Source organism: Rasamsonia byssochlamydoides, assembly GCF_041956645.1.
Source record: "Rasamsonia byssochlamydoides strain NRRL 3658 unplaced genomic scaffold VTN77scaffold_67, whole genome shotgun sequence".
Classification (NCBI taxonomy): Eukaryota; Fungi; Ascomycota; class Eurotiomycetes; order Eurotiales; family Trichocomaceae; genus Rasamsonia; species Rasamsonia byssochlamydoides.
Genome location: NW_027192450.1, coordinates 117,278 through 145,235, shown reverse-complemented (window position 1 = coordinate 145,235; position 27,958 = coordinate 117,278). Strand labels below are relative to the sequence as shown.

General features: G+C 50.3%; 7 protein-coding genes across 7 annotated transcripts; 3 read left to right on the top strand and 4 right to left on the bottom strand.

The window, feature by feature from the left end:
* Positions 1–47: 47 nt before the first annotated feature.
* VTN77DRAFT_7978 (uncharacterized protein) lies at positions 48–2,428 on the bottom strand (the record flags this gene model as incomplete). The annotated part of the gene is made up of 5 exons (XM_069424424.1): positions 48–520; positions 576–953; positions 1,060–1,376; positions 1,435–2,008; positions 2,335–2,428. The coding sequence occupies 5 exons, from the start codon at positions 2,426–2,428 to the stop codon at positions 48–50; spliced, it is 1,836 nt and encodes a 611-aa protein (XP_069274972.1).
* Positions 2,429–4,833: 2,405 nt separating this feature from the next.
* On the bottom strand, positions 4,834–6,225 carry VTN77DRAFT_7977 (uncharacterized protein; the record flags this gene model as incomplete). The annotated part of the gene is made up of 4 exons (XM_069424423.1): positions 4,834–5,507; positions 5,578–5,711; positions 5,793–6,074; positions 6,134–6,225. The coding sequence occupies 4 exons, from the start codon at positions 6,223–6,225 to the stop codon at positions 4,834–4,836; spliced, it is 1,182 nt and encodes a 393-aa protein (XP_069274971.1).
* Positions 6,226–8,554: 2,329 nt separating this feature from the next.
* Positions 8,555–10,349, top strand: VTN77DRAFT_7976 (uncharacterized protein; the record flags this gene model as incomplete). Its single annotated transcript, XM_069424422.1, has 5 exons — positions 8,555–8,713; positions 8,783–8,829; positions 8,886–8,965; positions 9,021–9,513; positions 9,590–10,349. 5 exons carry the CDS (start codon positions 8,555–8,557, stop codon positions 10,347–10,349), a joined length of 1,539 nt encoding a protein of 512 aa, XP_069274970.1.
* A 557-nt stretch (positions 10,350–10,906) lies between these two features.
* VTN77DRAFT_7975 (uncharacterized protein) lies at positions 10,907–14,017 on the top strand (the record flags this gene model as incomplete). Its single annotated transcript, XM_069424421.1, has 2 exons — positions 10,907–11,226; positions 11,338–14,017. 2 exons carry the CDS (start codon positions 10,907–10,909, stop codon positions 14,015–14,017), a joined length of 3,000 nt encoding a protein of 999 aa, XP_069274969.1.
* A 992-nt stretch (positions 14,018–15,009) lies between these two features.
* On the bottom strand, positions 15,010–20,298 carry VTN77DRAFT_7974 (uncharacterized protein; the record flags this gene model as incomplete). The annotated part of the gene is made up of 1 exon (XM_069424420.1): positions 15,010–20,298. The coding sequence occupies one exon, from the start codon at positions 20,296–20,298 to the stop codon at positions 15,010–15,012; it is 5,289 nt and encodes a 1,762-aa protein (XP_069274968.1).
* A 1,582-nt stretch (positions 20,299–21,880) lies between these two features.
* VTN77DRAFT_7973 (uncharacterized protein) lies at positions 21,881–22,765 on the bottom strand (the record flags this gene model as incomplete). The annotated part of the gene is made up of 4 exons (XM_069424419.1): positions 21,881–21,963; positions 22,025–22,259; positions 22,323–22,486; positions 22,546–22,765. 4 exons carry the CDS (start codon positions 22,763–22,765, stop codon positions 21,881–21,883), a joined length of 702 nt encoding a protein of 233 aa, XP_069274967.1.
* A 423-nt stretch (positions 22,766–23,188) lies between these two features.
* On the top strand, positions 23,189–25,369 carry VTN77DRAFT_7972 (uncharacterized protein; the record flags this gene model as incomplete). Its single annotated transcript, XM_069424418.1, has 6 exons — positions 23,189–23,307; positions 23,383–23,417; positions 23,478–23,547; positions 23,612–23,779; positions 23,838–24,187; positions 24,261–25,369. 6 exons carry the CDS (start codon positions 23,189–23,191, stop codon positions 25,367–25,369), a joined length of 1,851 nt encoding a protein of 616 aa, XP_069274966.1.
* Between the last annotated feature and the right edge of the window lie 2,589 nt (positions 25,370–27,958).

Genomic DNA, 27,958 nt, shown 5'->3' with positions numbered 1-27,958 from the left:
TATGTTCATATATCTATCTATTTATAGACATGTATGTATATATCTATTTATTCCTGTTGCTCCCTCCACCACCTCGCAATCTCCCCCGTCTGACAAAACTCCACCTCCCCAGCCGCCGCCCACGACTGTAGCCACCGGACCATCCGCTCCACCATGCCGATGACGTGCGCCATCCCGGAGGTATCCGGGTGCATGAGCAACGGGAAGATGGGGTTCTCCTCGTTCTCGCGGATCCACAGGAACCGGTCGCGCCAGAGCTGCTCGATCACTCGAACGTCGACGTACCCGTGCGAGTTGGGCACGTGCGGCAGGAACTGCATCGGTGTCATGTCCTCCATGTACCAGTTGCAGGGCACTTCGACGAGCGGTCGGCGGTCGTCTGATGACTCTTCTTTGCTGCTTCTGGGCGAAGGGACCGGGTGCATCCAGCTGGAGGCGGGTTTGCTGTAGTCAATGGGTTGCAGGGGTGGTCGGCGAGGGGCAAAGAAGGGATGACAGTCGTGGTCGGTGAGGGAGGCATCTGTTTCAGCATTGGTTATTAGGATGATCGTGATGGTCATGATAGGAGGACGTACCATACTCAAACCCATACTCCTCCAGCAGATCCAAAGTCGATTCTCTGACCTGATACAACGGCGCCCGATATCCCACCGGTTTCTTGCCCGTGAGTCGCGTCGCGATCTCGATGCACTTCTCCAGCACGTCACGCTCCTGCTGGACTGTAAGGGAATATGCCCCCTCGTGGGCATACCCGTGCAGGCCGATCTCACACCCGGACTCGACCACCTGCCGAACTTCGTCGGGGAAGCTCTCTGCAGAGTGGCCGGGGATGAACCAGGTCACGCGGTCGGCGAGGCCGACTTTCTTGAGCATCTTCAGCAGGCGTGGGACGCCGACACGGGCAGCGAAAAAGCCGGCAGAATAGTCAGCAAGGACGTTTTCGGAGGAGTATCCTGATATTCGTCAGATAGCCTGAATATAACCATGTAGCGAGCAAACGTCATTTCTGGTGTAGTGATGCGTAAAGAGAGAACCAAAAGCAGCGTGTATTGCTCTTACCTGTCCCCAACCATCCAGAAACAGCGTCCAAATCAATAGATATGGCCACCCGGATCTTATTTCTCGCCGGTTTAGGAAGTGGCCGGGGGATACTCTGCAAGACTCCGGTCTCCGCGTGTACTCCGGACACTGCGTCCTTGCTATCATCGTCAGGAGAAGTTCTGACGACTTCGTTCTCTCTCCAAATCAAACGGCCCTCCATGCCACCGTCGACGCTGAGACATTCCCCCGAGATATGACCCGCCGCGCGGTGCGAAGCCAAAAAGGCCATCGCACGGGCGACATCCTCTGGTTTGGCGATCTTTCTGAGTGGGACCCTATAGCAGTCAGTCAGTATATATCTAGGTGACAAGTCTTTGAGGATAGCACTCCTACGTAGCCTGAGCTTCAGCCCACAGCTCTCTTGGATCGTCCAACCGCCCTTCAATCAGCGGCGTATCAACCCAACCAGGAGCAACAGCGTTGATTCGTGCACGGCGGTTCAACCGAACGATTTCATTCTTCAACCCCCGAATCAATCCATACTGCAGCCCGGCCTTGCCAGAAGCGTATTCGGAGTGACCTGCTTGGCCGAACTTGCCCGTCTCGCTGCCCGTCACCACGATGGCCAAGTTCTCCAACTCCGCTCCCCCTTGCGCTTCCTGCGCGGCTCGCGCAGATCGCAGAAAGTGCTTGATGGTGAGGAACGTGCCGCGGATGTTGGTGCGGTACGTCTTCTCCCACAGGTCCAGGGGCATCTCCCAGATGGGGTAGGCATTGCTCTCGTCGGTGATGCCAGCATTGGCGATGAGGATGTTGATCAGACCAAAGCGTTTCCGCGCTTGTTCCATGGAGGATTGGATCGACTCTTCGTCCGAGATGTCACCGGTGAGGGTGTGCAGGCGGGCTGGATCGGAGACTTGGAGCTGGATCGGACGGAGGTCATGTGCGGTGACGTTGCATCCTTGGTCTGGGATTGTCAGGAGAGTCGTAGGAATATACAGTATACAAATAACAGATAGATACCAGAGGATAGTCGAAACACAACGACAGATTATAACTGTATAGTCTAGTCCACATGATCTGTGTTTAGACTCCAAGACAATAACAAGCTTCACAGACAAGTAGCAATTCGTGGATCAAGAAACCGCATTTCTTCATTCATTATATAAAAGGTATATCCTTCAAACAGTAATTAAGAGACAAGACACATCGCATTCCATTCATTCAAGATGAGATCGCAGTATACAGAGGCTGAGGATGATATATATGGAAGAAAGAAATGAACGAACCTACCTAAAAACTCCCGCACCGCCTGACTGCCAATCCCCCCAGCTGCACCGGTGATAAAGACATGCAGGCCTTCCAGGCCGAGAAAGGAGGATGGCATCTCCTCTTCTTTTTCTTCACTGTCGGGGTATTAATTATTGGACTCGAATTGAATTGAATTGAATTCAATCCAATCCAGTCCAGTCCAGTCCGATTCCGTCTTAACTTATTCGAGCTCGAATTAATTAACCTAGGTAGATGCTTGCCAAATCATTAATGCCCTTTGTTTGTACAGTAATAAGGCAAAGGTACTGTACCTAAGGTTGGAGGGGTGTTTACTGCGGGGTAGAATGTACTGTTCAGTACCTTCTTTCTCCGGGCCTTGGCGTATTATCATAGCAGATATGGGCAGCTTTGCTGTACATTGGAGATGCTGTATCGGGAAGGTGATAAGAGAAAGAGAAAAAAAAAAGCTCTATTTGTTCTCAAGGGAAGACAACCCCTCTCTCTGTCCTTTGACGTAAAAAGTCTCTTTACATATCTTGAGAGCAAATAGTCTCCTTCGTGTCTTTTCCTCCTTCCTATTCTCGAATTCTACGGTAGCTTTGTATGTACTAAACTTAGTATAGTATTAGGACTAAAGACGCAGGAAATTTCTTGAGTATGTATGTATGTCAATTGGAGTGATGCACAAATTAAATAATAATAATAATAATAATAATACCTAATGATGATGATTCTCCAGATGGGTAGTGAAATTGACTGGGCAGGATAAATACTCTGTAATCCTTAGACCTACTGTGAGTGTTATTGACAATATAAAGAATGATCTTCTGGAAACATATTCTTGCGTTATGCTGAGCATTTACTCCGTAGTTACCGAGTCAACGTAATTGGGTTCCTAATCTTAGGAATCGCCCTGATGCAACCCAGCTCCAGTGGAACAGGCCCGCTTGCACGGGGCCATGGGCATGTTCTTCTCTGGTACCCAACCACGTACGGAGTAATACTCGGTACCTAGGGAGGTCGCCAGGGGGCCGGTGGAGTGATGGGATTGGGGGTGCCTGACTGGGACCCTGGTTTCCTGTCCCACGGAATGAGTGCTCCGTACTACGTACGGAGTACGGATACGGAATATTCCGCGAGGAGAACAGAGTCGTCAAGAAGGATCTGGTTTTGAGTCTTTTGACTCTAGGAAGCGCCCGGCAGCAAAACTATAGAATTTGACACACGGGGAGATATGTTTCGTTTCCTCTTGACAAGTTGACAGGTGTGGAAGGTAGTATAATAAATAGTATTATTATAGACGGGCTGTTGGACCGTCCCCGCTCTCAGATCTGATTCTGCTCAAAGCACCGTTCTATGATCCGTCCCGGTGCATAGACTAAAGAAAGGAGATCGAAGATCCCTGCAGTTGAGAGCATGGCCGGCAGTCCGACTCGCTAACAATTCACAAGGATGATCAGTGGCGTCATTGACTTGAGCAAGTCGAGGCTAATGTTGCACTAACCCTCTCCAATGTTGTGATCTATTGAATCTTCAAACCTAGGGCTTGGCTCCAGTGGATCGTAGGCTCGAGTCTGGGAGACTTATGGATGTAGGAAGAAAGCCGGTGAACGTAAGAAGCTGTTTCTTTTCTTCGCTTCGTCCTTTTGCTTTCTCTGTAAGTTGGGTGTCTTCCCCGGTGAAAACTTTCGATTTTCCGGTCCTCCGTACGGAGTACTCCGTACCTTGCCGGTTACCGCCCGACGAACCGATTTAGTGCTGTTCTCCATACCGACCAGGGAGTCGCCTGCAGCCTGCAGGTGGTTCCAGTTTCCCCCACAATTCTCGGTCCCTTGCAGCCGGCAGGGGTGTGTTGTGACTAATTACCTAGGTAGGCTGGCTTCATGGTTGATTCCACAGTTTCTCGCGTTAATTATTCGCAGGAGATAGTTCTAAGGATTCGGAACCTCTCCAAGATAAAGGATGGAGTATGCCAACATTGCCAAGCCTACTCCGTATTCCGTAGAACCACTGCCAAGCCATTTTCCAGATGAGATGGCCTCGAAGTGACTGGGGTGAACTCCGATCGGAGAACCTGGGGGTGTGGACAATATCCACGTCGGCCCCATTATCGGCGTGATGATCAGCGTCCACATTGCCACGCAATACAGAGTACGGAGTACAGAGTACTCCGTACTCTGTAGCATCCTGTCAAAAGCACTGCCGAGTATCCGAACTTCTTAGAGAGGTCTGCGTCAGGAGGATCGTCAGATGGACCGTGAGGCGTGAGGCGTGAGCCGAGTTTGGGAGTTGCTATTCCTGAAAAGCCATTGACGCTCAGCAACTGTGGGCCACTATCAGGCAGATCTGCGCGCTGACTTCGCATCATACGTTCGGCCACATGGAGAAAGGTAAAGGGGCGAGAGGAGAAGAAAGTAAGGGAATAAACGGGGAAAGTTATGCGTCCAATCCATCACGTAGACACCCTTTTTGGACCGTAGAGACAATCATGCAATAACTATATACATAACACGTTGCAATCTAAGGAGACGGCGTCTTAGATCGAGACGTGGCATGGCCCTCTGATACCCACAGCTGGGAAGGCACTCCCGACTCTCGGTTATCATGTTCCACCGTCACAGTAATCTCTTGGTGGATGCGGAGAGCGCGAGCAGAACCGTCATCGCTGCTCATGTCCACGCGCCCATCGCTCTGACTCGCACTGGTGGAGCCCAGCTCCTTTTGCGGCATCGGGTCCAAGTCCTTCATATCGTAGGCGGAGCGCACTTGGCTGCCCACCCCGTACTGACGAGTACCGGTCCCTTTAGTACTCCAGGCAGTGCCGTGTGCAGTGTACCGATCCGTCGTCTTTTTCGAACCGCCCGTCCAGCTCTTCAGACTCGGGAAGACGTCGCGGAGGAGAGACCAGACCAGTGGCAGGTTGGTGACCAGAATGGCGACCGTCGCCTCTCGGAAGTACCAGTTCATGTAGACATAAGAAATCAGACTCGGGACAAGACAGTATATCTTGGTCAAGATGGCGGCCACAATGACGAAGATCCCCATACCGAACAGGAGGACCAAAATTAACTTCTGCCTCAGAGGCACACGGATGTGGAGAATGAGTGGAAAACCGATGAGTAACATGAAGATATCGGCCGTAATGGCGAAACTGGCCTGAATGATCTCATAGTGTTGGTAATTGGAGCATTGGGCTGAAGAACGAAGAAAGAAAGCCAGAAGTCAGCTTGGAAGGCGAGGAACAAATTGGGCAGGTCGACTTACGATTCGGAGCGGGAACAGCCCAGTAGTTGGACAGTGGGATGCAACTGAGGAACAAGCCGAGCTCAGTGCCAACGAACCCAAGAGCGACATAGATAGCACAAAACTTGACCAGACGTCTTTGCCGGAGTCCATCTCTATATCACAAACGTAAAGATCTCAGCGTTTCATTGGAAACCAAGCTAACGAGGGGGTGATTGGGAAAGAGGAGCGCCTACGTGATACGGAAATAGATCACGAGCATGCAGGCCTTAAAACTCCAGATGGTCAGGATAAATGCGTGCTCAGAGACGAACACCCATTTACTTCCTCGTACTCTCTCTGCGTGGATTTTTGGGGTCAAGGCCGCGATATCGGCGGGCGTCATCAAATTCGATCCTCCTCCAGATGCAACCTTATTGAGGGCGACACATAAGATGGTGTACCACGCCACGCCAAACGCCATCAAGAAGTCATCGGCCTGCAGATTGCGTATACCGAGTCGTCGAATTCTTGCGATGCTGTAGTTTCCCATTTGTTAACAAGGCTCGAAAAGGTCTGGTGCCCTTGGTCGTCTCACTATCGAAGCACGGCTCCAAGAATCCCAACACTGTACAAAGCCCACGACTCTCGCCTGAAACTTTCCGCAAAACCCGGCATCGACCACACCATCTTGAATTGTCTAGTGAACCAAGAATCGATCTTGGTATTTTCTTCTTCTCTCTCTTTTCGATGGATCGGTTATAAACGAAAGACAGGGTCGCAGACAGACGGTCGGATTTCACCACGTAAGACAGTGGTCGATCATATTCGTCGACGTCTGCTGCTTCGACTCTCCGAAATGAGTGAAAATCGAGAAGAGGGGTGGGAAGAAGTATAATTACATATCAGTCCGTGTACCGAATGTTGTCTTCAAGCAGGATCGGAGGAAGTGTATTCGAGCCTATCGGGGTCCTCAGGTTGATGGGACTGATCTTAGGGTAAAAGGTTAAAAATTTCCCTGCAAGGTTCGGTTGCAGCATGGATGTCGGCTGGAGCGGAAGGTAAATTTCGAGTCAATGCTCCATGCGCTGTATGTGTCAGCACACGCGATACCTCATATCTATTCCAGGAAGGATCTCTGAAGGCCAAAAATAATGGTGTTTCGATAGATCCTGTAACCTCGCTGACATGCCATCCCATGGAACGAAGAACTCAAAAAAAGGACCTTTACCGATGTAGGCAGCCAATACTACTTTACAACAATGCTTGCATAAAACCCTACTCCGTACTCCGTACATACGGTAGAGTCTCCGGTCCTGCATGTCGACCTCTGCTGACGAATCACTTGAGCTAGTATTAAACTTTGTGACGCCATTTGGTCTGACATGGACAAAGACTATCGGACGGAATGAATCTGGCAACGCTGTACTCCGTACTCCGTACGTAGGATAGCAATTGAAGTAATTGTGTGGGCGACATTTACGGAGTGCTCCGTATAGTATGCCGTATTCTCATCCAATCGCAGACTGAATTCTTGAACCGATCTATGGCTCCTCCCAACACAAGTCCAAAGGGATGGATCGGCTGCCAGTAGTGCTAGCCAGTCGACTGGGTCAAGGGGTGGTGTCGCGCGACTTGTCGCGAGCAAATACGGAGCGATGCCGAGTCCTGCTGAAAGATGGAGACAATTTCCTGGGATGGACCTATTCTGGATTACCTAATTTAGTCTGCTTCTTATTCGGGCAATTGTGTGGGTCGCTGACTCCAAGACAAACCTTAATCGAAGTTACCCCAAAAAATGATCTGGAGAAAAATTGCTGCCAAGACTCAAGACAGGAAAGAGATAAGAAACTCACACTCAACTAATACGTAGTGGAGTGAACGCTGAAATCATGCTCAGAGGTAGCCCGGAAGATGTAGCAGAGGTCTCATCCGGCCCGAAATGTTGGAAATCCCCTGTGTGGGACAGGGTGACGTGAGCTATGGTCTAGTGAGGCGCATTGATCAGTCTTCGATGAGAACCGAAACTCCCTAATAATAGTATTTTATCAGATTCGAGTTCGACTAGAAAGTTGAGGGGGCCACGGAAGGGGATGCCTGGGAGGATGGATCATAAATTAGTCGACCATCTCATTCTCGGTAAGGCGGAGGGAAGGACCTTGGGCGGTAGAACGCTAGACACTTGCCAGCTTCTTGGTACATAATTGAGGGAGACTCACCGGTGGCATTCGTGGAAATGAAATGAGAACGGAAAACCGCTTGGCAGCGAAGATGGTGGAGCATCTCGATAAGCAGCGTTCACCTCCGAACTCCGGAATCGTTTGCAGTACTCCGTAATTGAAGGGGATAATAGAATTGGGATCGACTTTGTCCTGAGTGAGTTGTCACGTGAGTGGCACGAGCCACCTAGTCACGCCAGATTAGGTAGGTGTTGTTATCTTCAAGTTCCGGGGTTCTTGACTTGACTCGAGTAGGTAGGTAGTCACTTGTATTGCAGTCTGGTGGTCGAGAGTGAGTTGGGTGGTGTCTGCTGGAGTTTCTCCTCTGGGCGATGGTTCCGCTTGGCGGCACTCCCTCTCCACAGATTGAGCCTCCTCCCTGCCAATCGACATGGGCAATGAGATGCCCGTCAGCAACCCCTCTTGATAAGGGCAAACAAATCTGCCCAATACGCGTGCTTCTACCTAGGGACATGTATTACATAGATAGCCAAGGGAAGCGACAGTAGGATATCTATCGCGATGAATGTTGTTCTGGAACACTATCTCTGCCATTAACGTTGCGCCGGTCATACGCCCCCGGCATTGAGCCCTACGCCTCGTGGGTGCTTTTAGGGCATACCGATTCTCACACTCTTTAATATCTTCTTTCGACGGATTTCCTTCGTTCCTTTCTCCCGTCGTTCATTCCTTTCCCTTTTCGTCCTTCTTTCCCGGCGTTCCTGGTCGCTTCTCCTTCGACTCAGAACACGGCTGCTGAAGGCCTGGTCAGGATGGCGGAGGATATTCCTGTGGAGAAAATGAATGCAGTATCGGGGGTCGATGATGACAAGGGCTCGGGGGAGCTGGTGAACGCCTCAGGTCACCGCCAGGAGCTCGAGCGCAACTTTAGTCTCCTGAGCATCTGTGCAATTGCAGTCACGACGGGGAACACCTGGATCGCTCAAGGAGGGAGTGTGGTAGGTTCAGCACGACATATCATTGAGGTGTTTTCTTGCGTGCAATTCGATCGCTGATAGTTTGTTCAGACAGTCAGCATCGCCAATGGAGGACCCGCAGGAGTGATCTATGAGTTGTACGTTTCTTGCTCCTCGACTGCAACGTATAGTCATCTTCTCACAGTCGATCTAGCATCGCCGTGTCCATTTGTTACTGGTTGGTAGCCGCATCGATTGCTGAACTGGCATCTGCCATGCCATCTGCTAGTGGTGGTATGTCTCAAGCTCTGCTCCCTCGTTCGATATGGAGGGACTAAGTCGTTACCAGTCTACCATTGGGCCACTGTCACGGCGGGCAAATATGGTCGAGTCTGCGGATGGTTCGCAGGGTACTGGAACACCCTGGCGTGGATCTTTGGGGCCGCCTCCATGTCGGCAATCTTGGGCAATCAGACAGTTTCCATGTATGCGCTCTTCCATCCCGACTTCATCCCGAAGGCATGGCACGTTTTCGTGAGCTTCATCATCTGCACGTGGATCTGCTGTGCGACCGTTCTCTTCGCAAACCGAGCCCTCCCCCACATCGGAAACCTGGGCATGGTGCTCATTCTTGCCGGTGTGTTCGTCACCATTGTCGTTTGCGCCGTCATGCCCCATGTCAACGGTGTTGGGTATGCCACGAACGAGTTTGTCTGGCGCAGTTGGTCCAACAGCACCGGCTATTCGAGTCAGGGTTTTGTTTTCGTCGCTGGTATGCTCAACGGTGCATATAGCGTGGGCACTCCGGATGTGACTTCTCATCTGGCAGAGGAAATTCCAAAGTAAGAAATTCATCCCCTCTTACTGTGACCCCTCTTGTTGGCAAGGAGAAAGTCGGTGTGGCTAATTGAATCGTAGGCCCAGCAAGAACATCCCCAAAGCCGTACTGGCTCAGATGGTTGTCGGTTTCGCCACGGGTTTCCTCTACATGATCGCCCTTTTCTACTCAATCCAGGACCTCGACGCGGTTGTCAACAGTGTTTTTGGTTTCCCCCTGGCCGAAATCTACCGTCAAGCAACCGGAACGAGAGGTGGTGCCCTCGGCTTGTTGATCGTCGCGTTTCTGCCAACTCTGATCACCTGCATCGGCTGCTACATCACCGCCGGCCGGACTCTCTGGACGCTTGCGCGAGACAATGCCACTCCATTCAGCGGCTGGCTTGGCCGCATCAACAGCAAGATGCACAATCCGTTCAACGCAACGCTTGCCTGCGGCCTGATCATCACGGTCCTTGCATGCATCTATGTCGGCTCGACCACTGCGTTTAACGCCTTCGTCGGCTCCTATGTCCAACTCTCGACCCTCTCTTACTTTGCTGCCATCTTCCCCCACGTCCTGCACCGTCGTTCCCTCATCACACCGGGATATTTCTGGATGAAGGGTGCGATCGGCTACATCGTCAACATTCTGAGTTGCATCTACATCGTAGCCTTCATTGTCATTTTCTGCTTCCCTGCCTCGCTTCCCACCAATGCACAGACCATGAACTACGCGAGTTTGATCACCGGCGGATTCACCATCTTCATCGCCGTCTGGTGGTTCTTCCGGCAGAGCACCTACCAGGGACCACAAGCCATTCCACTGACCGATCGGAAACTCGCTGATGACGCAAAGTAAATCCCGTTGTGATATCTGACATTCGTTTTGGCGACCATCATGACTGGAAACGACGTATCCACAATCGTTGTGTCAATCATTTACCACCGCCTTCTTTCTCTATGAAATCTACATAGAGGCTTGAGTCTCCCATGTTTATATCATGTCCAGATATGTTTCATGTCTTGAATATATATGTACATACCGTGCTATCTGGTGCCAATATGGGGAAATAGCCTCGATACATCGTCCTAATTGTAATGAAATCTTAGTGCGCCAGGTCAATCTCCACTTGCTGATAGGTTCTAGACTCTGTTCCCATCGCGTAGATAAGAAATCCTCTCCGTTTTGGCTATTCAATCAATCGGTAGTACGATGCAGTAAAAATCAGAGAAGAATCAAAATATGTTCGTTTCGAGTAATAGTAATGAAGCGGGACAATACAGGCGTGATCACGTGAGTTCGCGATTCCGTCGCGTCGCGCATGACCTTAGCGAGAACGCGGGTATTGAGCTGCATGGCATGGAACAGTCCAAGTGCTCACCTAGACGACTTATTGGAAGTCATCACAGGCCGCCATGGTCTTCAAGCCTTTTCGGCCTCCGCTGATAAGAAAGCCGCCTCCTTCAGCAGAATCTGCAGCGCAAACTGGAGATATTACGAACCCTCACCCGTCGAAACGACCGCGGTTGAGTGAGGGGGAGGATCAGTCGGCAAAAGATGAGAAAAGATCGACTTCTGTGGTCGAGGATAAGACCACGAACGATAAGCCGAGGCCACAGCTTGTGTACCGCAAGCCGTTGATCCAGGTGAAGAACTTGCCTGGAGAGGTGGAACCTTCCCACACGGAAGACCATGGCTCTACTCAGGAAGTGGAGGCTTATTATAATGTTCTCTGGTTCGTTGTCTCTATTTGAACTTTCATTCCTTATTGCTTCTATTTTAGCGTGGGAAATGTGGTTGTTAAGAATATGAAATCATTAACCATTCTCCTGTTTACTACGTCTAGGCGAAAATTCACGACCAAGAAACACAAAACTTGGGATGGCGATGGCATCCTCACCATCCGTGGAGGATACGGGTATCTCCAGGATGTATCAGGCCGAGACATGGGGCGGATCATACTCAACTCGACTCTGGAACCTGGAGCAACTTTGACGATCGGGGGAAAAGATATCGAGGTGGAATCCGTCATGTCGAAAGAAGAATTCTTGTCCGGTCGAGCTTTTCTGGGAGGCGCAAAGAAAAGCGTGACGACGTCTCCTCTCGCACCTCAGAAGAAACAGTTCTCAGTTGTCTCTGCTCAAGTATCAAAATTGCCAGGTGCCTCTGTCTCTGCGACGCTAACTGGAGGCGTGAAGAAGCCCCTGAGTCGGACCAACTCTCGGAAGGACGGCGAAGAAGATGCTTTAGTGAAAAATCTCAACAGTGCCGTTCCAAGAAGCGCGGCACTGGGCAACGTCTTCAAGAACCCGGTGAAAGAGAGCACGGTTTCTTCTGCAAAACCGGTAGCACAGCCTATTCCCCGGCATGATCCAAACGCACCAGGTGCCTTGGTCATGAAACGGCCGGATGTAGTTCCAAAGGGAAAAAGGATTGTTGATGTTGTCGTGGATCCTATTCTTGCAAAACACTTGCGCGAACACCAACGGGAAGGCGTCAAATTTCTTTACGAGTGTGTCATGGGGTTAAGAGATTTCAATGGCGAAGGGGCAATCTTAGCGGACGAGATGGGTCTCGGAAAGACCCTGCAGACTATCACACTCTTATGGACCTTGCTCAAACAAAATCCGATATACGAAGACCCTCCAGTCGTCAAAAAGGCGTTGATTGTCTGCCCAGTCACCCTCATCAACAACTGGAGGAAAGAATTCCGCAAATGGCTGGGAAATGAGCGGATAGGCGTGTTCGTCTTCGATGACAAGAGGAAACGACTGACCGATTTCACCATGGGCAAGGCATACAATGTTATGATCGTCGGGTACGAAAAGCTGCGAACCGTTCAAGAAGGGCTCACCAAAGGTGCTGGGGTTGATATTGTCGTCGCGGATGAAGGCCACAGACTGAAGACACTGCAGAACAAGAGTGGTCAGGCCATTCAAGCGCTTAATACCACGAAGAGGATCATCCTCTCTGGCACCCCGATTCAGAATGATCTGAGTGAATTCTTCGCGGCAGTCGACTTGGTCAACCCTGGGATTCTGGGTACGTACAAGAATTTTATGAAGGAATTCGAGGGACCTATAGTGAGAAGTAGGCAGCCCGAGGCAACAAAGAAGGACATCGAGAAGGGAGAGGCAAGAAGTGAGGAGCTCCGGAATCTCACGTCCATGTTCATGCTACGCAGGACAGCAGACATCTTGTCTAAATACCTACCACCCAAGACGGAGTATGTGCTGTTGTGTGAACCTACGGCGACTCAAGCAAGTATCTACCGTCACGTACTCGCGTCCCCGATCTTCCAAAGCGCTCTCGGGAACACCGAGGGCGCATTCCATCTCATTACCATCCTCAAGAAATTATGTAATAGTCCATCGTTGCTCAGTGCGAAGAGTGCAGACGAAACACCGAATGCTACGATTTCTGCGCTGCTTTCCACGCTGCCACCAAATCTGCTGCGTCATTTCTCCCCTTCCTCTAGCGGGAAACTGAGGGTTCTCGACCAACTCCTCCATAACCTGCGTACAACCACATCGGAAAAGATCGTTCTGGTCTCCAACTATACCTCGACATTGAACCTTCTCGCCACGCTGCTCACGTCGCTTTCGCTCCCGTTCCTGCGTCTGGACGGCACCACCCCGTCCTCGAAACGGCAGTCGCTCGTCGATGATTTCAACCGCAGTCCCGCAAGCACCTGCTTCGCGTTTCTCCTCTCCGCCAAGGCCGGAGGCACCGGTCTGAATCTCATCGGGGCCAGCCGCCTCGTCCTATTCGACGTGGACTGGAATCCGGCGACGGACATGCAAGCCATGGCGCGGATCCACCGAGATGGACAGAAACGCCACTGCTGGATATATCGCATCATGCTCAAGGGCGGGCTGGAGGAGAAGATCTGGCAGCGACAGGTGACCAAGATCGGACTGGCGGACAGCGTCATGGAACAGAAAGGCGGCATGGCGCAGTTCTCACGGGAGGAGCTGAAGGATCTGTTTCGATTGTATGAGGGCGAAGGATGCCAGACACATGATCTTCTGTGCTGTGACTGTGGCGGACGGGGAACGCCGGCCGGCCACGGTGACCATCCGGCATCAACAGATTCTGATGATAAATCCAGCTGTTCTTCGGAGGAAGACGAGGAGGATGATAATGATGATGATGATGATGACATCGACCTCCCCGACCTCCCAACCCTCATCAAAGCCTCTCAACTAGACACCGATGCGCAAGAGGCGCAAATTCGACGAGGCGCACATCCTCTCCAGCGAAGTACCAACCGTCAGAACAACACGGGCAGGAAGAAGAATAAGACCAACGACCAAGCCAAGATGCAGCAATATCTCTCCCAATTCTCGCACATCGACCCTTCCGCCTTTGGCGCAGACCAGAGCCTCGATCTGGCCAGCCAGATCCGCGACCCGGTGCTTCTCTCCCTTCTCAAGGAGGAAGATCACGGCGTCGGGTTCATTTTTGAGAAGACGGCGTTTCCGGCTAGTGTTTCTACTGAGACGGAGCGGGATGAGACGAAATGAAATGGAATGGAATGAAACATGATACCTATTCACGTACCTCCGTAACAGTAGGGGGAGGAGGGGGGGGGGGGGGGGAAACACACAATCAAGACTATACGAGAATTACATGCATTACATACAATCGATCACTGCATATGTTATATGTATGAAGACAGGAAAGGAAAGGAATTTCTAATGAAGGATCTTGTATGGGAATGGGCATGGGCATGGGTATGGCTATGGCTATGATAGTGGTCATGTTAGGCTTCGTGGTTCATGCATGCATCTATGCATTTCTATAGTTAAATCAATGAATAGATAGATTGAGACACATACATAGACACATACATAGATATATACATAGGTAGGTAGGTATACAGCAATGAGTAATGACTTCCCTTAGTACTAGGCCAATCAATCAATCAATCAGTTGACGGCACAAGAAGAGAGAGAGGATTTCTACAATAGGATACCTGTCAGTTAGGTAATGCTGATTTACCTACCTACTTAGTTAGCCATAGAATCGTAGAGGAATACCAGCTAGACAGACAAACAGGTGGATGAAAACGATTGCAGTAGGTGAAATGAACTAACACGATGCAATCTGCGTCTCTCCTTTCCTTTCTACCTCGCTCTCTCTCTCTAACGCAAACACGTAAAACTCGTAAACACATAAATTGGTATAGGTATAAAGAATAAAGACTGAGAATGAGACAACAATACGTCAAACATCACATCGTCAACATCGTTGGACATCGTCGGAAATTGCCAGACATCATCGGACATCGTAAACATCAGTAGACATCGATAGACATGACATGACATGACAGGGGATATTCGCAAGCAGGGAAAAAAAAAAAGACAATTCAAAGAGAATATTCAATATGAAGAATCTGACGGATATGCCTCCAGAACATGACACCAGTCTGGATATATTGCAACAAAATGTATCCAATGCAGTCGAGTATTACCAACACGTTCTGAATGCGTTGATAGATACCCAGGTAGATATTTTAATACCGCAGCTTCCCTACCAGGCTAAACGTATAAGCTGCTTCTGCCTCACTCTTCATCTGGATCATATACACTCGGAACGATCCGCCGGTGACGCCCCCTTCTTTACTGACAGCGCCGCCTTCGTTCTCTTCCCAGACTGAGACGGCGATACCCGTTCTGGCCACGCGCTCAAATGAGCTCTCGCCTAGGCAGACGTCGAGTAGGACTTCTCCACGGGTCTTTCCCCGGATCAGAATGCGTTTTTCTTGCGGTCCCGTTGCGACGCGGCGTGGCGCAGCAGCAGTTGGAGTAGTGGCTCCCTCCGCTACGGGTTCATCTGTCTCTTCACCTTCTTCACCTGCGGCGACATTAGCATCAGCAGCAACGCTCCCTGCTGTGCCTGGTCGAGAAGATCTTGGCGTCGCAGGCATGATGGTCAATCGAGCGGCGCCCAGATCACGCCATTTCGAGACACTCTCACGGACGTACAGCCGGATTTTCGCATTCGACAAGCCAATTCCGTCCGCACCCTTGATAGCTTCCGCAAAAGCTCCTCCGATAGAACCGCGACCCGAACCGAGAGAACTCGAATAAAGGCTTCCATCGCGACTTCCTCCAGTCCGAGACGTGATGGTCGATCGGGCAATGCTGAACATCTTGCTGCCGGCACCGAACCGCTTCAGGGCCGAAAATGCAGTGCTCATGGTCCCCACACTACTCTCCGATGCCAGACCCACCGACTGAGCACGTTTGCTGGGCGCTCGGTAGCTGTTCTTCCGTCTAGGGAAGCCAAACCAGCTAGTTCTCTTATCAGACTGTGTTGAATCAAGCGACGTTTGTTGGCCTACATATTGTGGCCGGGCATTTTGGAGAGCGATGTATGTCGGGTTGTTGATGCGTGCATGGTTGATTAGATTATACAAAGCCTCGCACTCTTCCATATTGCGCGAGCGGAACATAATGTTGTTGCTCGACTTGATCCTCGATCTTTCGGTTGGAGGTGAGCGGATACTGATATCGATCGCCGTTCCCCGCCGAATTGGAACCAATGGGGTAAGTTCCAGAGCGATAAGAGGCCGCTCTCGTTGTTCATCGTCCTCGTCGTCATTGTTACCATTCGCTTGCTTTGCAGTCATCTCATACGCCTCAATGAGTCCAGGGCTGACAACGACGAGACACTCATCCGGGAAGAGGCTCTCCCAACTGCCTTTATCAGACCACGAAAATATTGAAGCAATAGCCTTGGAGGACTTCGATGGCTGGGGAGGAACAGTACGATAAGGCCCTTGAGATGCAGAACTTGACGGAGACAAAGTGTCACTATCGAGAGTCGGGAGAGATGGCGGCGAAGAAGGCTTTGGAAGGTCGTCGGTCGGAGGAAGCGGCGTTGGCATGTCATCCTCGTCCTCCAATTCCTCTTCTGATGTTTCTGAAGACGAGGAGGAATCCATATCATAATGGCGAACAGTAGACGTGTCGGAGTCCGAAGATGACTCAGAAGGGGTCGAAGGTTCATATTCGTGCTTCAACGGAGAAGAAGATCTCCGTTTCAGACGACCAAAAGTCGGGCTGAGAATCGGAATAGTCTGCTGCTTCAAGTATGCTGGGCTGGGAGATCGATGGGGAGGTGGGACTGGAGGCCCATCCTCCTCCTCCCCCTCCTCTCCCTCTTTCGAGTGGCTGGACGACCTGGAATCTGGCCACTCCTCTTCATCGGCACTAGTATGTAGAGGCGTAGTGTTCGGACTGCTTTTTCTAATCTTTTTGATAGTTGGAAGATCCATTGAGGGGACAGAGGACACACGGTGGTGGCTGGGCCTTTCCTGTACCTCTTCAGGGGTCTTATCTCTTGGAGATAGCCCGCGAGGGGATTGAGGCGTCCGTTTCGTTTCATCATGGGCGCGATCAGATCTCTTGGGGGTTGTCGGCGACGCAGCCTCTCGATCAGGAGTTGGGGAACTCCTTGGTTGACTGCCAGAAGGAGAAAACTCTCCTGCATGCCGAGAGATTCTCTTTGCCTTAGACCTCTTCAGGCCGGGTGAATCACCAGTCGCTATAATAATGTCATCCGGATCTCCCGGGGGAGGTCCAGAGGTACGAGCATGGTGCAGAGATTTCGGAGACGATTCTGAGCATGCTAAAGCATAGTCGGACTCCCTTGTGATTGCGGAAACCAATGAACTGCGAGAAGCGCGAGCAGAAGAGGAGCTTAGGATGCTTGGTCCAGAACTTTGCCCGTCATGCGAAATGGAGCTTTTCCCCGCACGACTGACTACGCTTGCTTGCTCTCCCATAGGTACGTCAATGGCACTGGGGCTTGGTGCCCGAGGCTTATTTGGCATTGATGACTGCACGGCATTCTCTTGACCAATGGATTCTCTGTGACGGTCCTTCGAACGACTGACGAAGCTTTGTGTTCTGCATATAGCTGGCGGAACAGGGTCCATCCCAAGCATTTCCACCCATTCCAACGCGATTTCTTCATCGTCGATCGTAAGAGACAACAATTCCTGCCACTTTCGATCTTGCTCAGTCTGGCCACGGATCATAACCACTATTTCTCCCGTTGCATCACCTTTTCGTGCGGAAACACAGTCGGTTTCTATCGGCGGGAATAGCAGCCAGCGATCTGTATTGGAGATTTCACAAATCAGAAGATCGCCACCTGGCCCTGCGTCAGGAGCATTATCTCTCAGTAGTAGCTCTGCTCGGCAGTCAACCAACTGGCCGCTCGAATGGCACAACGACAGATTGAAAAGATCACGAGCAAGCACCCGTCGAGTCTGGTTGATTGACACACCGGTGAGCACAGCCAGCGTCTCTGGGTCTCGAGCTCGCGTAGGGTCGATCCTCGCAGCCGACTCGTCCTCAATCCTTGCTCGTTCCTCACGTGAACGGCGGCGGGCATGCTCCACAAGTTCTTGATAGACGATCGCCACTTCCTCTGTCTTAGGGGAATGTGCCAAAGTGTCAATTCCTTTAAAGGTCCTTGCAAGGTATTTCAAGCGGACCAGAGGTCTCTTGAGCAGATAGGCCACGTCCACCTTCTCGCCATCACTGTTGACGATGTCTCCGTTTTCATCTCTCGCCATCCCTAGATCCAAACTTTGCGTCTCACAATTCGCCGTCTCACTTTCGTCTGGAGGAGCTAGATTGACGACCACGTCTTGAAAGCCCATTCTCCAGGCCTTAAGATAGTCTCGATAGACTCTCTGTGCTCCTTGCGCCCAGCTTAGCAGGGCATCTGTGTTGTCCAAGGGAATTCGCTTATGCAGCGTTTTGAGGCGTTCGAGGGCAACGCCCATATCCACGATAGGTCTGGTAAAGTTGATATCATCTTTAGGATCCAGCGTGGGCCGAAAGAGGCCTGCAGCAATCGCCGTATCAGATCGGGAAAGAACGCAGGTCAGTAGCACGGGGATAACACCTCCGACTAAAGTTCTCAGTTCGCGCATGTATTTCGTCTCGTCGGCGGAGAGTTGCTGCATCAGGTCGTCAATTGTGGTCTTTTCGAAGCGACCTTTGTTGCTTCGGATGCTTCTGGCTGACCGGACACTTCTTCGGCTAGAATTGGGGTCGGACAAAACCGACATCAGATCGGCGTGTTTCGTCAGTCGCCTCTTAAGTCCAGAAGCACTGCTGGGGAGCGAGTTGGGATCAAACTGATCTCGTTCTTCTGCTTCAGAAGTCTTCCCATCTTCGGGCTTCCCATCTTCGGGCTTGGAGGTGGAATCTTGGGTGTTGGATGATATTTCTCGTTTGCTGAGTATTGATAGTTTCTCATCCCTTGTACTCAGTGTTTCCTCCGACGCAATAGTAGAGAGTCTGTGCATTCCAGTGCTTGGGAAAGGTCGTTTCAGCTTCATCGGGAAAGACTCCTCGCTGGCGGAGACCTCTGAACCATCCGAGGAGGGAGGGAACTCGCGGTCTGATGCTTGGATTTCCTCACCTCGATGCTTAGTTGACGTAAAAGGCTGTTTTACTGGAGGAGAAGACGAGTTGACACGCTTGTGTGCTCCCGTTCCTTTCAAATTGGATGGAGAAGACTCTTCCTTGTCTTTCCTTTTCTCGCTGGACTTGGCTTCCTTCTCCGACAAGGGCGACGGAGACCGCGACTTTCTTCTATCTCCACTAGCCGCAGCAGAATCATCTGATCGCCGCCTCGTGGTGCTGTCTCTGACACTTTTCTTCCTACGAGGGCCGCTCTCGTGCGGTCCATCTGAGTGTTCGCTGAGATCTTCTACAGTTGTGGATGCCGGTGAATGTCGGGGCGAACGTCGTGCTGTCTTCGACCTCCTATTCAGGGGCGCAGGACTCTCAGCGACGGATGAGTCATCATGGTCCTGCATAAATGGGTCAGGCGTGGCAGACAGCCAAGCCTCGATCTTATCCCCACGGTTGGGAGGAGTGGGCGGAGGGGCAGGCTTTGCGAACATCTTCTTGGACTCATCCAGCATATGTGCTAGAATGCCTCCCTTGGGAACCTTCCGAACGGTCCGAGACTCGTAAGGTCCCCGCCGTCTTCTTCGTGACAGCTCCGAAAAGTCTGCCTCACTCGCTGCCCAATCGCCGTCATCTTTCGGCGGTGGAGTGGTGCGCCTCATGCCTTCTGTCTCGTCGACTTGACTCTCTTCGGGCTGCTTGGCAGAAGCTTCTTTCGAGGATGGTGAGGATGATGCTGACGCCGGTCCATTCTTTTTAATATCTCTTTCGATTTTGGAGTTCTCATCAGGATTGGGATCCTCCTTTGCGGTCTTTGCGGGTCTCGACCGCTTCCAGGTCGACGGAGGCGTGGCATAGAGTCTGATCCCATCATCTTTTTTGGCGTCCCTCTTCTCGGAGGAGGAAGGGGTGTTGAAGTGATCATTGGTCTCGTAGACGGTGATGCGCTTTGGTGGAGGAACCTTGGTCTGGGGAGTTCTGGGCGGACTGCGCTGTTTTCGCCAGTGCTCGTCACTCACCACGCGCTTCTTCGGAGTGCTGCTGCTTCTTTTCCGCGTGATGCTACGTTCGACACCGGGCGCACGATCCTCGACTTTTAAGCGCGTCGCCATTCGGCGGGGTTCGGAATCCTTTCCAGACTTGACACGGGAGGATGAGTTCTCGCCTCCGTCATCCTCGACGGTTATGTCGTTGGCGGTGATGACACCGCCTCCTTGCTGTTGCCATAGTCGGACCTTCTCACGAACCGAAGTGGTATCATAGATACCCAGGGGCTTCCCAATGTCGGGGAGCTTCGTCTTCGTCGGGGTGGACTTGGCGGTACCCCGAGTAGGACTTCGATGCGGGGTCGCTGGGGAGGACATTGAAATCTGTAGCCAGAGTTGTCAGAGAGGTTTCTGCTCCACCAAAAATCTGCTGGAACCATGGAAATGAATTCTGGGGGGGGGAATGGGGTGGAGGGAGCAAGCGAATGTGGCGGGCCTTGTCATGTGTTTACTTTTTTGGAGGGGAAGCCACATCCGTCATCATATAGTGCTTACCACCGGGTGCGCCGTGTGCAAAGCATGTCGACTTGGGGAAGTCAAGGCAAATTGTCACCCTGTGAAGAAGACATCCAACTCAGATAGCACAGAATGATCGTGAACAAGAAAAAATTATGAAGATTGCGGTGGCGGACAGCATGCGGTGCATATTAATTATTGCGAATCAGAGAAGTGGCCCGATACAGCTGCCTCTGGCCCAACTCTGCTTGGCGGCTGCCCCGGTAACCGATGCACTATTAATATCTTATCGGCATTACGCCTATCAATTCTTAGTTACATCGAGCAAATAATAATGCTACCGATCGAACTCTTATTTTTCACTTAGCAATGTAAACAATTCTAACTCAATTGCTGCTAGAAAGCGCGGATTCTCCTTTCCGCCAAGTTTGAAGCTGATGCTTCAAAGTGGAGAACCGGTGAAACTTGGCGAGGTGGCAATCGGTGATGTATCGACGTGGAGTCCCTGTGGGAACTGGGCATCCTCTGCTGAGTCTGCTCTGCAGCTGCTCCACTGCCCGTTGTGCACAGTCCTCATTCCCAATAGTGGCTGCTTTGCTCTCTCGTCTGCTCTAATAAGAATCAAGGCGTATATATTTACCCATCTTTTGTGCCTTGCAATACTGCCGCCTTAATTATAAAGCTCAAATCACTGTTCTAGCCTCTCACCGCTGCTTTGGAACAAATCTCTGCCGTGGTTGCGCGCCAAGGAGTAAAGCTAAGATCAAGATGATGTGGAATTCTCCTCGACTAACACTTTAGACATGGCATGACAGCAGCAAGCATATCAGCAAGTCGCCTGAATTGCTCAACGATGCCAAAATCAGAAAACAAAGGAGAAACAAATAAATAAACAAGCTCTTGCTCTTTTACCTCTTGCTCTTGCCTTGTTGCTCTCGTTCTTGGTGCTTGTTTGAGAGATCAAGGCTGCAATCTCATTCTGCCTGATAATATGGCCAAGTTCGGATGTTCTGGACTTTTGTCTTTCCAGAAGTATTCCTCGAAATCGGAAGAGGGGTCTGAGTCTGACAGCTCAGAGCACTCCAGAAACGGTCACACGCATGAGACAGATTGCCTGTGGGCAAGGCAGGTATGTTATTGGGATTGACTTACGCATGAAGATGAATGCCGCCTCCAATCGGAGAGCATGCCACAGGTCCCTTGTGGGAACCCATTGTGAATCGTACTGCAGGTATTTAATTTAGTCCTGAAGTTCACCATGACACTAGTATTGAAAGACATAAAACAAAGCAATCGATAAATGGATGAAAAAATAATAGATAGAAAGACAACTGGAAGAGAAATTTGATCCCCGACATATGTCTTCATTGCCATCACATAAGGAAAGTTCAATTCAATGCTCTCTGAAAACAAGTTGCTGCCGGACTCTGTTCGTTCAGAGGGCTTACTCAGACTTCTGTCGACCAGCTGTTCGGTCTATGGCACGAAATGCACTCGAAATTGCGCTGAGACTTTCGTACAGATAGGCTAAAACCCATACTTAGCAGGCTAGAGAATCACAGATGATGAGGCGCCACGGAACACTTACATGCCGGCACCACTATCCAGATAAAATTCATGAAAAAGTAGTATCCCCAGAAGTAGAATGCTTCGGGCCGACAGTACGACACTCCGTTGACGTAATGGTCGAACAGACTGGTGGCGTAGTATAAGACATCTCCATAGATATGAGCCACACAAATGATGACTTGCAAGGCATGCCGCAGAGGATGTTGAACGGCGATCAAGTACGTCAGAACGAAGCACAGGGGACCCCAGACAGTCTGACATCAATCAGCCAGGATCTTCAACCACCGCGACAAGAGAAATCTGGGTCTTTAACGCACCACGGTGATGGTTTCAATGCTCACCACGAACGGGTCCGAAATGAGGTATCGCGAATCAGACAACGCGTATTCCTTCCACAACTGCCCAAGAACATTTTGAGCAGGCCCCATGATGGAGTGATGGGAGACAAAGTAACCTTCGAAAAAGCAATGGAGGGTTCCCGCTGTATTCGCACGTTTATCAGCAGGACTCTTCCGGGAGAGGAATGTAGCAGGTATTTACATAGAGCAAACCAGAGTATGGCAAGCTTGTCTGCCTTTGACATTGACGGGCGCAAATACGTGGCACTGACGAGTACCGCCCCGAGAATTGCTGCTAAGCCCAAGGAGAAGGAAATGATAATGGTGAAGACAGAGCTCTCATTGGGGCTGTAACCGGCAATTTCTACTCCAATTGGGTAGTATGGATGAGAAGGCTGAGGCTGAGGCGCATCTTTGGTCATCTTCATAGATCTTTTTTCGTTTGTCAACAGAGAATACTGGTGGACAGTATGATTTTAAAGGTTAAAAAAAGGAAAGAACATATGTACAGCACATACAGCAATAGAGACGGGAGTTTTCAAGACGTACGCATCAACAGTCGCCCTCCTTGTGTCACGAGACAAGATCTAGTAGACTTGACTGTATTCTTAAAGTTAATAATTTTCGTCTCTGGCAAACAAAAAACGAGTGTCCATAGCATTTGTACTCGTAGATGATAGTGAAGTTATTGGTTGGCGGCCGTCAACAACAGAGCTTGGCACGGGGCCCCGAGTCCCCGACAAGGCCCGCCGATGATGGCATCATCCAATCCCAGCATATCGGACCAGCTATCAACTGCTCTTCATGGAGCTCCCCAGCCCCCCAGCCGCACCTGGACATCGGCAATGGCTTCACAACCAAGCCGCAGGACCTCTCTGAGGCTCGATCTGTCTCAGGCCTCTCTGCTGGAATCGCCGCCGGAGATCGCGGCCTTGTTCCTGATCCGTTTCGATATCAAGACCGGGTAAGCGACTACTCGTCACACGAACACTTTTCTCCGCATACTGGAACTCAGAGCTGACCATGCAAATGCACACAGATATGTTGTAGCTTGGAAAAACTCCCTCCCTGGAGGTATGCGATTGTTGATTTGGTGATGACATCTTCGGTTGCGCTGACATGCGGGGTGGACAGTGGAACTCGAAGGCGCCGTCGAATACAAATCCCTCCCGTCAGGACTACACAATGTGACGGATGATCTTGTGTATGTGGAAGTCGAAATATAATCTCACAATGAATAATGACGCTAAGAGTGATGCTGCTTCTAGGTATTTCGTTCACGATCAGTATGCGGGGATCAGCGCATTCGTCAACCAGCCGGCGGCAGAAGCAGAGCGCAATGCATTGATGCTGGCTGTCGGTGTCCTGGTCCCTTTGAGCTTCGGGAGACTAGGCAAGAGTTGGAGACACGCAGCAGGCCTCAAGGAACTGGCAAAGTTGGTCATACCGGGCGTGAAAGTCTAGGTTTATGAGCTGATAAGGTCTTGCTTGCAGGAAGTGCGCCGAGGATGTGTCCGATACGCAGCCCCTAGTCGACTATTGGGAGAAACACCGCGCCCAAGAGGATGAATCTATCACAGAGTCTCCGCCCGACTCTCCAGCAACCTTGCGAGCAAAATCAAACGGAGATCGTCCGGATTCACTGCGACGGGGTCGTAGGAGCAGTGAGGCGACAGCGTTGGAAACGACCAGGCCAGTCCTGGCACCCTTCCATCCGGCTCTATCGCTTCCCGATTTTGTAGATGCCTTTGGGCCTCTGGTGTTCCCATTATACAGAGCCTCCTTGCTGCGCAAGCGGATTCTGTTAGTGACGGAGGCTCCGGTCCAAACATCTTGTGATTATGGTATGCTTTTGCCGTCGTTTTTATTTTTTAATCAAATTTCCTAGGTATCCGTGATTCTCTGACGATTTCCAAGTATATGATCTTGCTCTGCTATCTTCATTGCCGCAATCACTTCTTCCACTGCTCCGACCGGAAGGAATCCCGCCTCTTCGACCCCGTCCCCTCTTCAACGTCGGTGTCCATGACATACCCTTCCTTTCCTCTTTTGCCAAAGCAGCCGTGGGATCAGAGCTCCCTCCAAGCTGGATTGCTTGTACGACGGACAATGTTCTAACCATGAAATCCGAACTTTACGATGTTTTGGTCACTTTACCCCCCTCATATTCTAAGAATGCTACGCAAAAGGTGTATCCCAAGATTTCCGTGTGGGATACGTCTGCAGAAGCGCAGAAGTCCTTGAAACAGACGCCGTTGAAGGCAACGCAGCGAGATGCGCGTCGCTTCGTGACGCTGAGAGAGGGTCTTCGTCGACTTCCTCGCAACGATGTCCCACCAACTCAACCAGATGACGATAACATGGATGCGGCATCTACCTTCTCGTCCGCTTCGATTGTCGAACCAGTATCATGGCCCCGATTGGCCTATACATCTTTCATGTGGTGGGCATCAGCGGGTGAAAAGCGCACCGGCATTTCGGAAGAAGAGGAGGAACAGACGGAGCAAGACACGAGCCTCCTAGCCAGTGTGGATTCGCCTACAGGCACGTTGTCTCATCAAGGTCATCTGGAAGAAAGTAATCAGCCACAAGAAATAGCCCTATTCGCCTATTTCCGTCGTTTGACCACGCTCATCTTCACCACACTTTCTGATGCTGTCGCACGCCAAGACGCTCAGGACCACGACGGTGACGACTCAGCCCCAGGATATCAAGACGAACCTGACACAGTTGAAGGTGGTGATGATGACCATGGTGCTGCCGAAACGGCCCCAACAGGTTCATCATACCAAGAAGTTGATGCGAACGAGCCCCTACTCGGATCAGCCTCACAACGAGACAGCCATGGAGAAGCGGGAGAGCGAGCACCGGTCCTGATCACAGCATCCGACATGACGCAAATGGGCCTCGACCCGTGGAGCACGGCCGATCGCATCTTCGTCGAAGAACTGCTGCGTCTGTGGTGGGGTCGGAAAGCCCGCGTTGACGGGACGCGGATCAGATGCTGTGGGATCCCTATTCTTTAGCTGCCATCCGGATTTCCAGGCATCCATAAGGTATTTGATCAGAAATATTCACCACGATATTTAATTTACCTCAATATACCATATACCTATATAACTATTTATATTTATTTCCGTCCACCACCATGGTAGATTTTTCTTCTTATGCAGGTGTCACTGTAGGTATAGGTAGGTCAAAATATCGTTCAAAAATATGCGAGCAGCTCACATCTTCCTCGCTTGGACATTGCTGCTTTAACAGGGTGAGCTGGGTGAGTCAGGTGATCAACTATGAGGATTTGCCATGATAGACTTTCCCGCTGTAGAGAGCCAGGTTCCTTGATCAATTAATTATTGTTCATACCCTAACAACTTCGTCTGATTTCTCCTTTGAAATCAAATCTCAGACGTCCAAAAAATATGAGTTTATTACACAGTAGTGAATGCTTCCTATGGTGTCAATCAGTCGATCTCGGATAATGGTATCTGTCCCAGTTCAACAATATCCTTTATATCAATCACAGAGTCCATGTTGACATATTGTTGTAACTATGACTTGGAACACATGCTAGGTTCCACGCGATATACTGGGTATTCCGCCAAACATCTTTGTTGGTAGCTTCCCTCCACTCCTCCCAGTCCACAATTTAACTGCAAGTGTAAAGGCTCTGTTAGCAAAAGTTATACAGGGCATAGTGAGAATATCAATGTTAGGCGTATTTACCATTTCTGCTTTTCATGATCCCAGACAAGGTTTTGCATACCACGGTCTTGGTGAACTCTGCCACAGGCAATGCATTCTCTTCAGAAGCAAAAGTTATTGGTTAGTATATATCCCTCCCTTCATCTCCATGCAGAATTGTTGCCACAACTTACAGCCATGCTTCCTTGAATACTTTCCGAAATTGAGAACGCTCGTCCCTATTCATTGGGGCCAGGCCAGTAGTGTGAGGTTATCCCTGGAAGTTTCTCCATCAAGACGTAGTCAATATAGCCTCCCGGTACCCAGTCGTCATCGCTTTGGGTTTCGTGTTTCCAGGCAAAAAGTGCAGGTGTTGATGAACAACCTGCTTTAGTCAGATAGTCAAGGGCACTGACCTCTTGTTGTAATGTGTCAGATTTTAACCACTCGGCCAAAAAGAGGTGCCATGACAACTACTTCTTAGTTATGGTGGTCCACAAGAATTTTTCTCTATGGCAGTTGACATGATGCTACCCTCATATCTAGCTCTGTCTGCCTTGCCCTTGCTTGACGAGACTTGAATGCTATATTGAAGTATGGACCATGGTATCCTAAAATGAAATTCATCTAGACAATGAGAGCCAACCATGGGCCTAGAGATAGGGAAGCACACATACTGCATCCAATCTTAACTACAGCCTCCTGGGCAGCTGGTCCATCAACATTTGAGCATGTAAAGACACCATCGGCTTCGGAGACCACCATGCACTCCTTGACATCAAATTCGGTAACGCAAGCTTCATTTTCAGCAAGTTTCCGGTTGAGCCTCCATCTTGACAGCTGCTGGGGTTCCCCAAATGTGACTTCAGATCCGATCCACTCATTGTCGTCAAACCATATAATTCCTGAACGACCGCCATTAAGCGAGAACAGAAGGCTTGTATTGCAACAAGCCTAGGGGAGATGAGTGCCTCCATCCTAGCACAGGCTCAATATGGGCGTACTTATGGGGTAGTAGATCTGAGGAGATCTCGTTCTCCGGAGATCTGGGTCACCAGGCGGCTGAGCCCAGACTCCCATGGGTGCCTAATCCAAACCAAACCTAATCTAATAATCGCGCTGCAATTGCACCACCTTAAATCCATATTTTTAGAAACAAACACAGAAATTTCATACTAGACTTTCGCAGGTAAAACTGCTAAACTGACAATATCAATTCATGACCTACGTTTCATCTCGACTCCTCAAGCCCCAAAGGCGCGTGCTGGCAAGAGTGTTGGGTCACTATAGCTGTCTCAATGGATTATTCACCCATAGACTGTTGTTTTAGCTGTTTAAGGGAGCTGCCGTGGCTGTTTTGATTAACATGTCTGCTCGTTGCCCAAGGGTGCATCTCTTTGGGCTCATCTCTTCAGGGTTAATCAGTAATATAGCATTGATACATTGCTATTCAAGGCTTTTCAAACAGAGTTGAACAATATAAAGGCCACTCAGGATCAAGTGCTCTTCATATTTCTATCCTCTGGTCAAGTCTAATCTGCTTCTGCTTTATGGCATTGCCAACAAGCAGTGTACTTCATTTCTATGGTCTGACATTTCTTGCCTACCTAGGTACTTTAATCAGGATGGCCATATGTACTTAGGTAGTAGGTAGGTACTAAAGTGAATAGCAAGGACATTCACCTCCTCCTCCACCTATAAGCATCCAGAACACCGCCAGCCATAAGTACCAGCACCATTAATAAGGTGAATGAATTCTGACAGTATGATGTAGTTAAGCTTTTCTATTGGCTTGTTATAAGTTGATGCCTTGGGACTTTCTGTTTTTATAGCAAATGAGATATATGATAGTGAAAGAAAATGGAAATTACCACCAAGTCACTGACATCTCAAAGTGAATATATGGAAATATTAAGTACATATGCACCTGA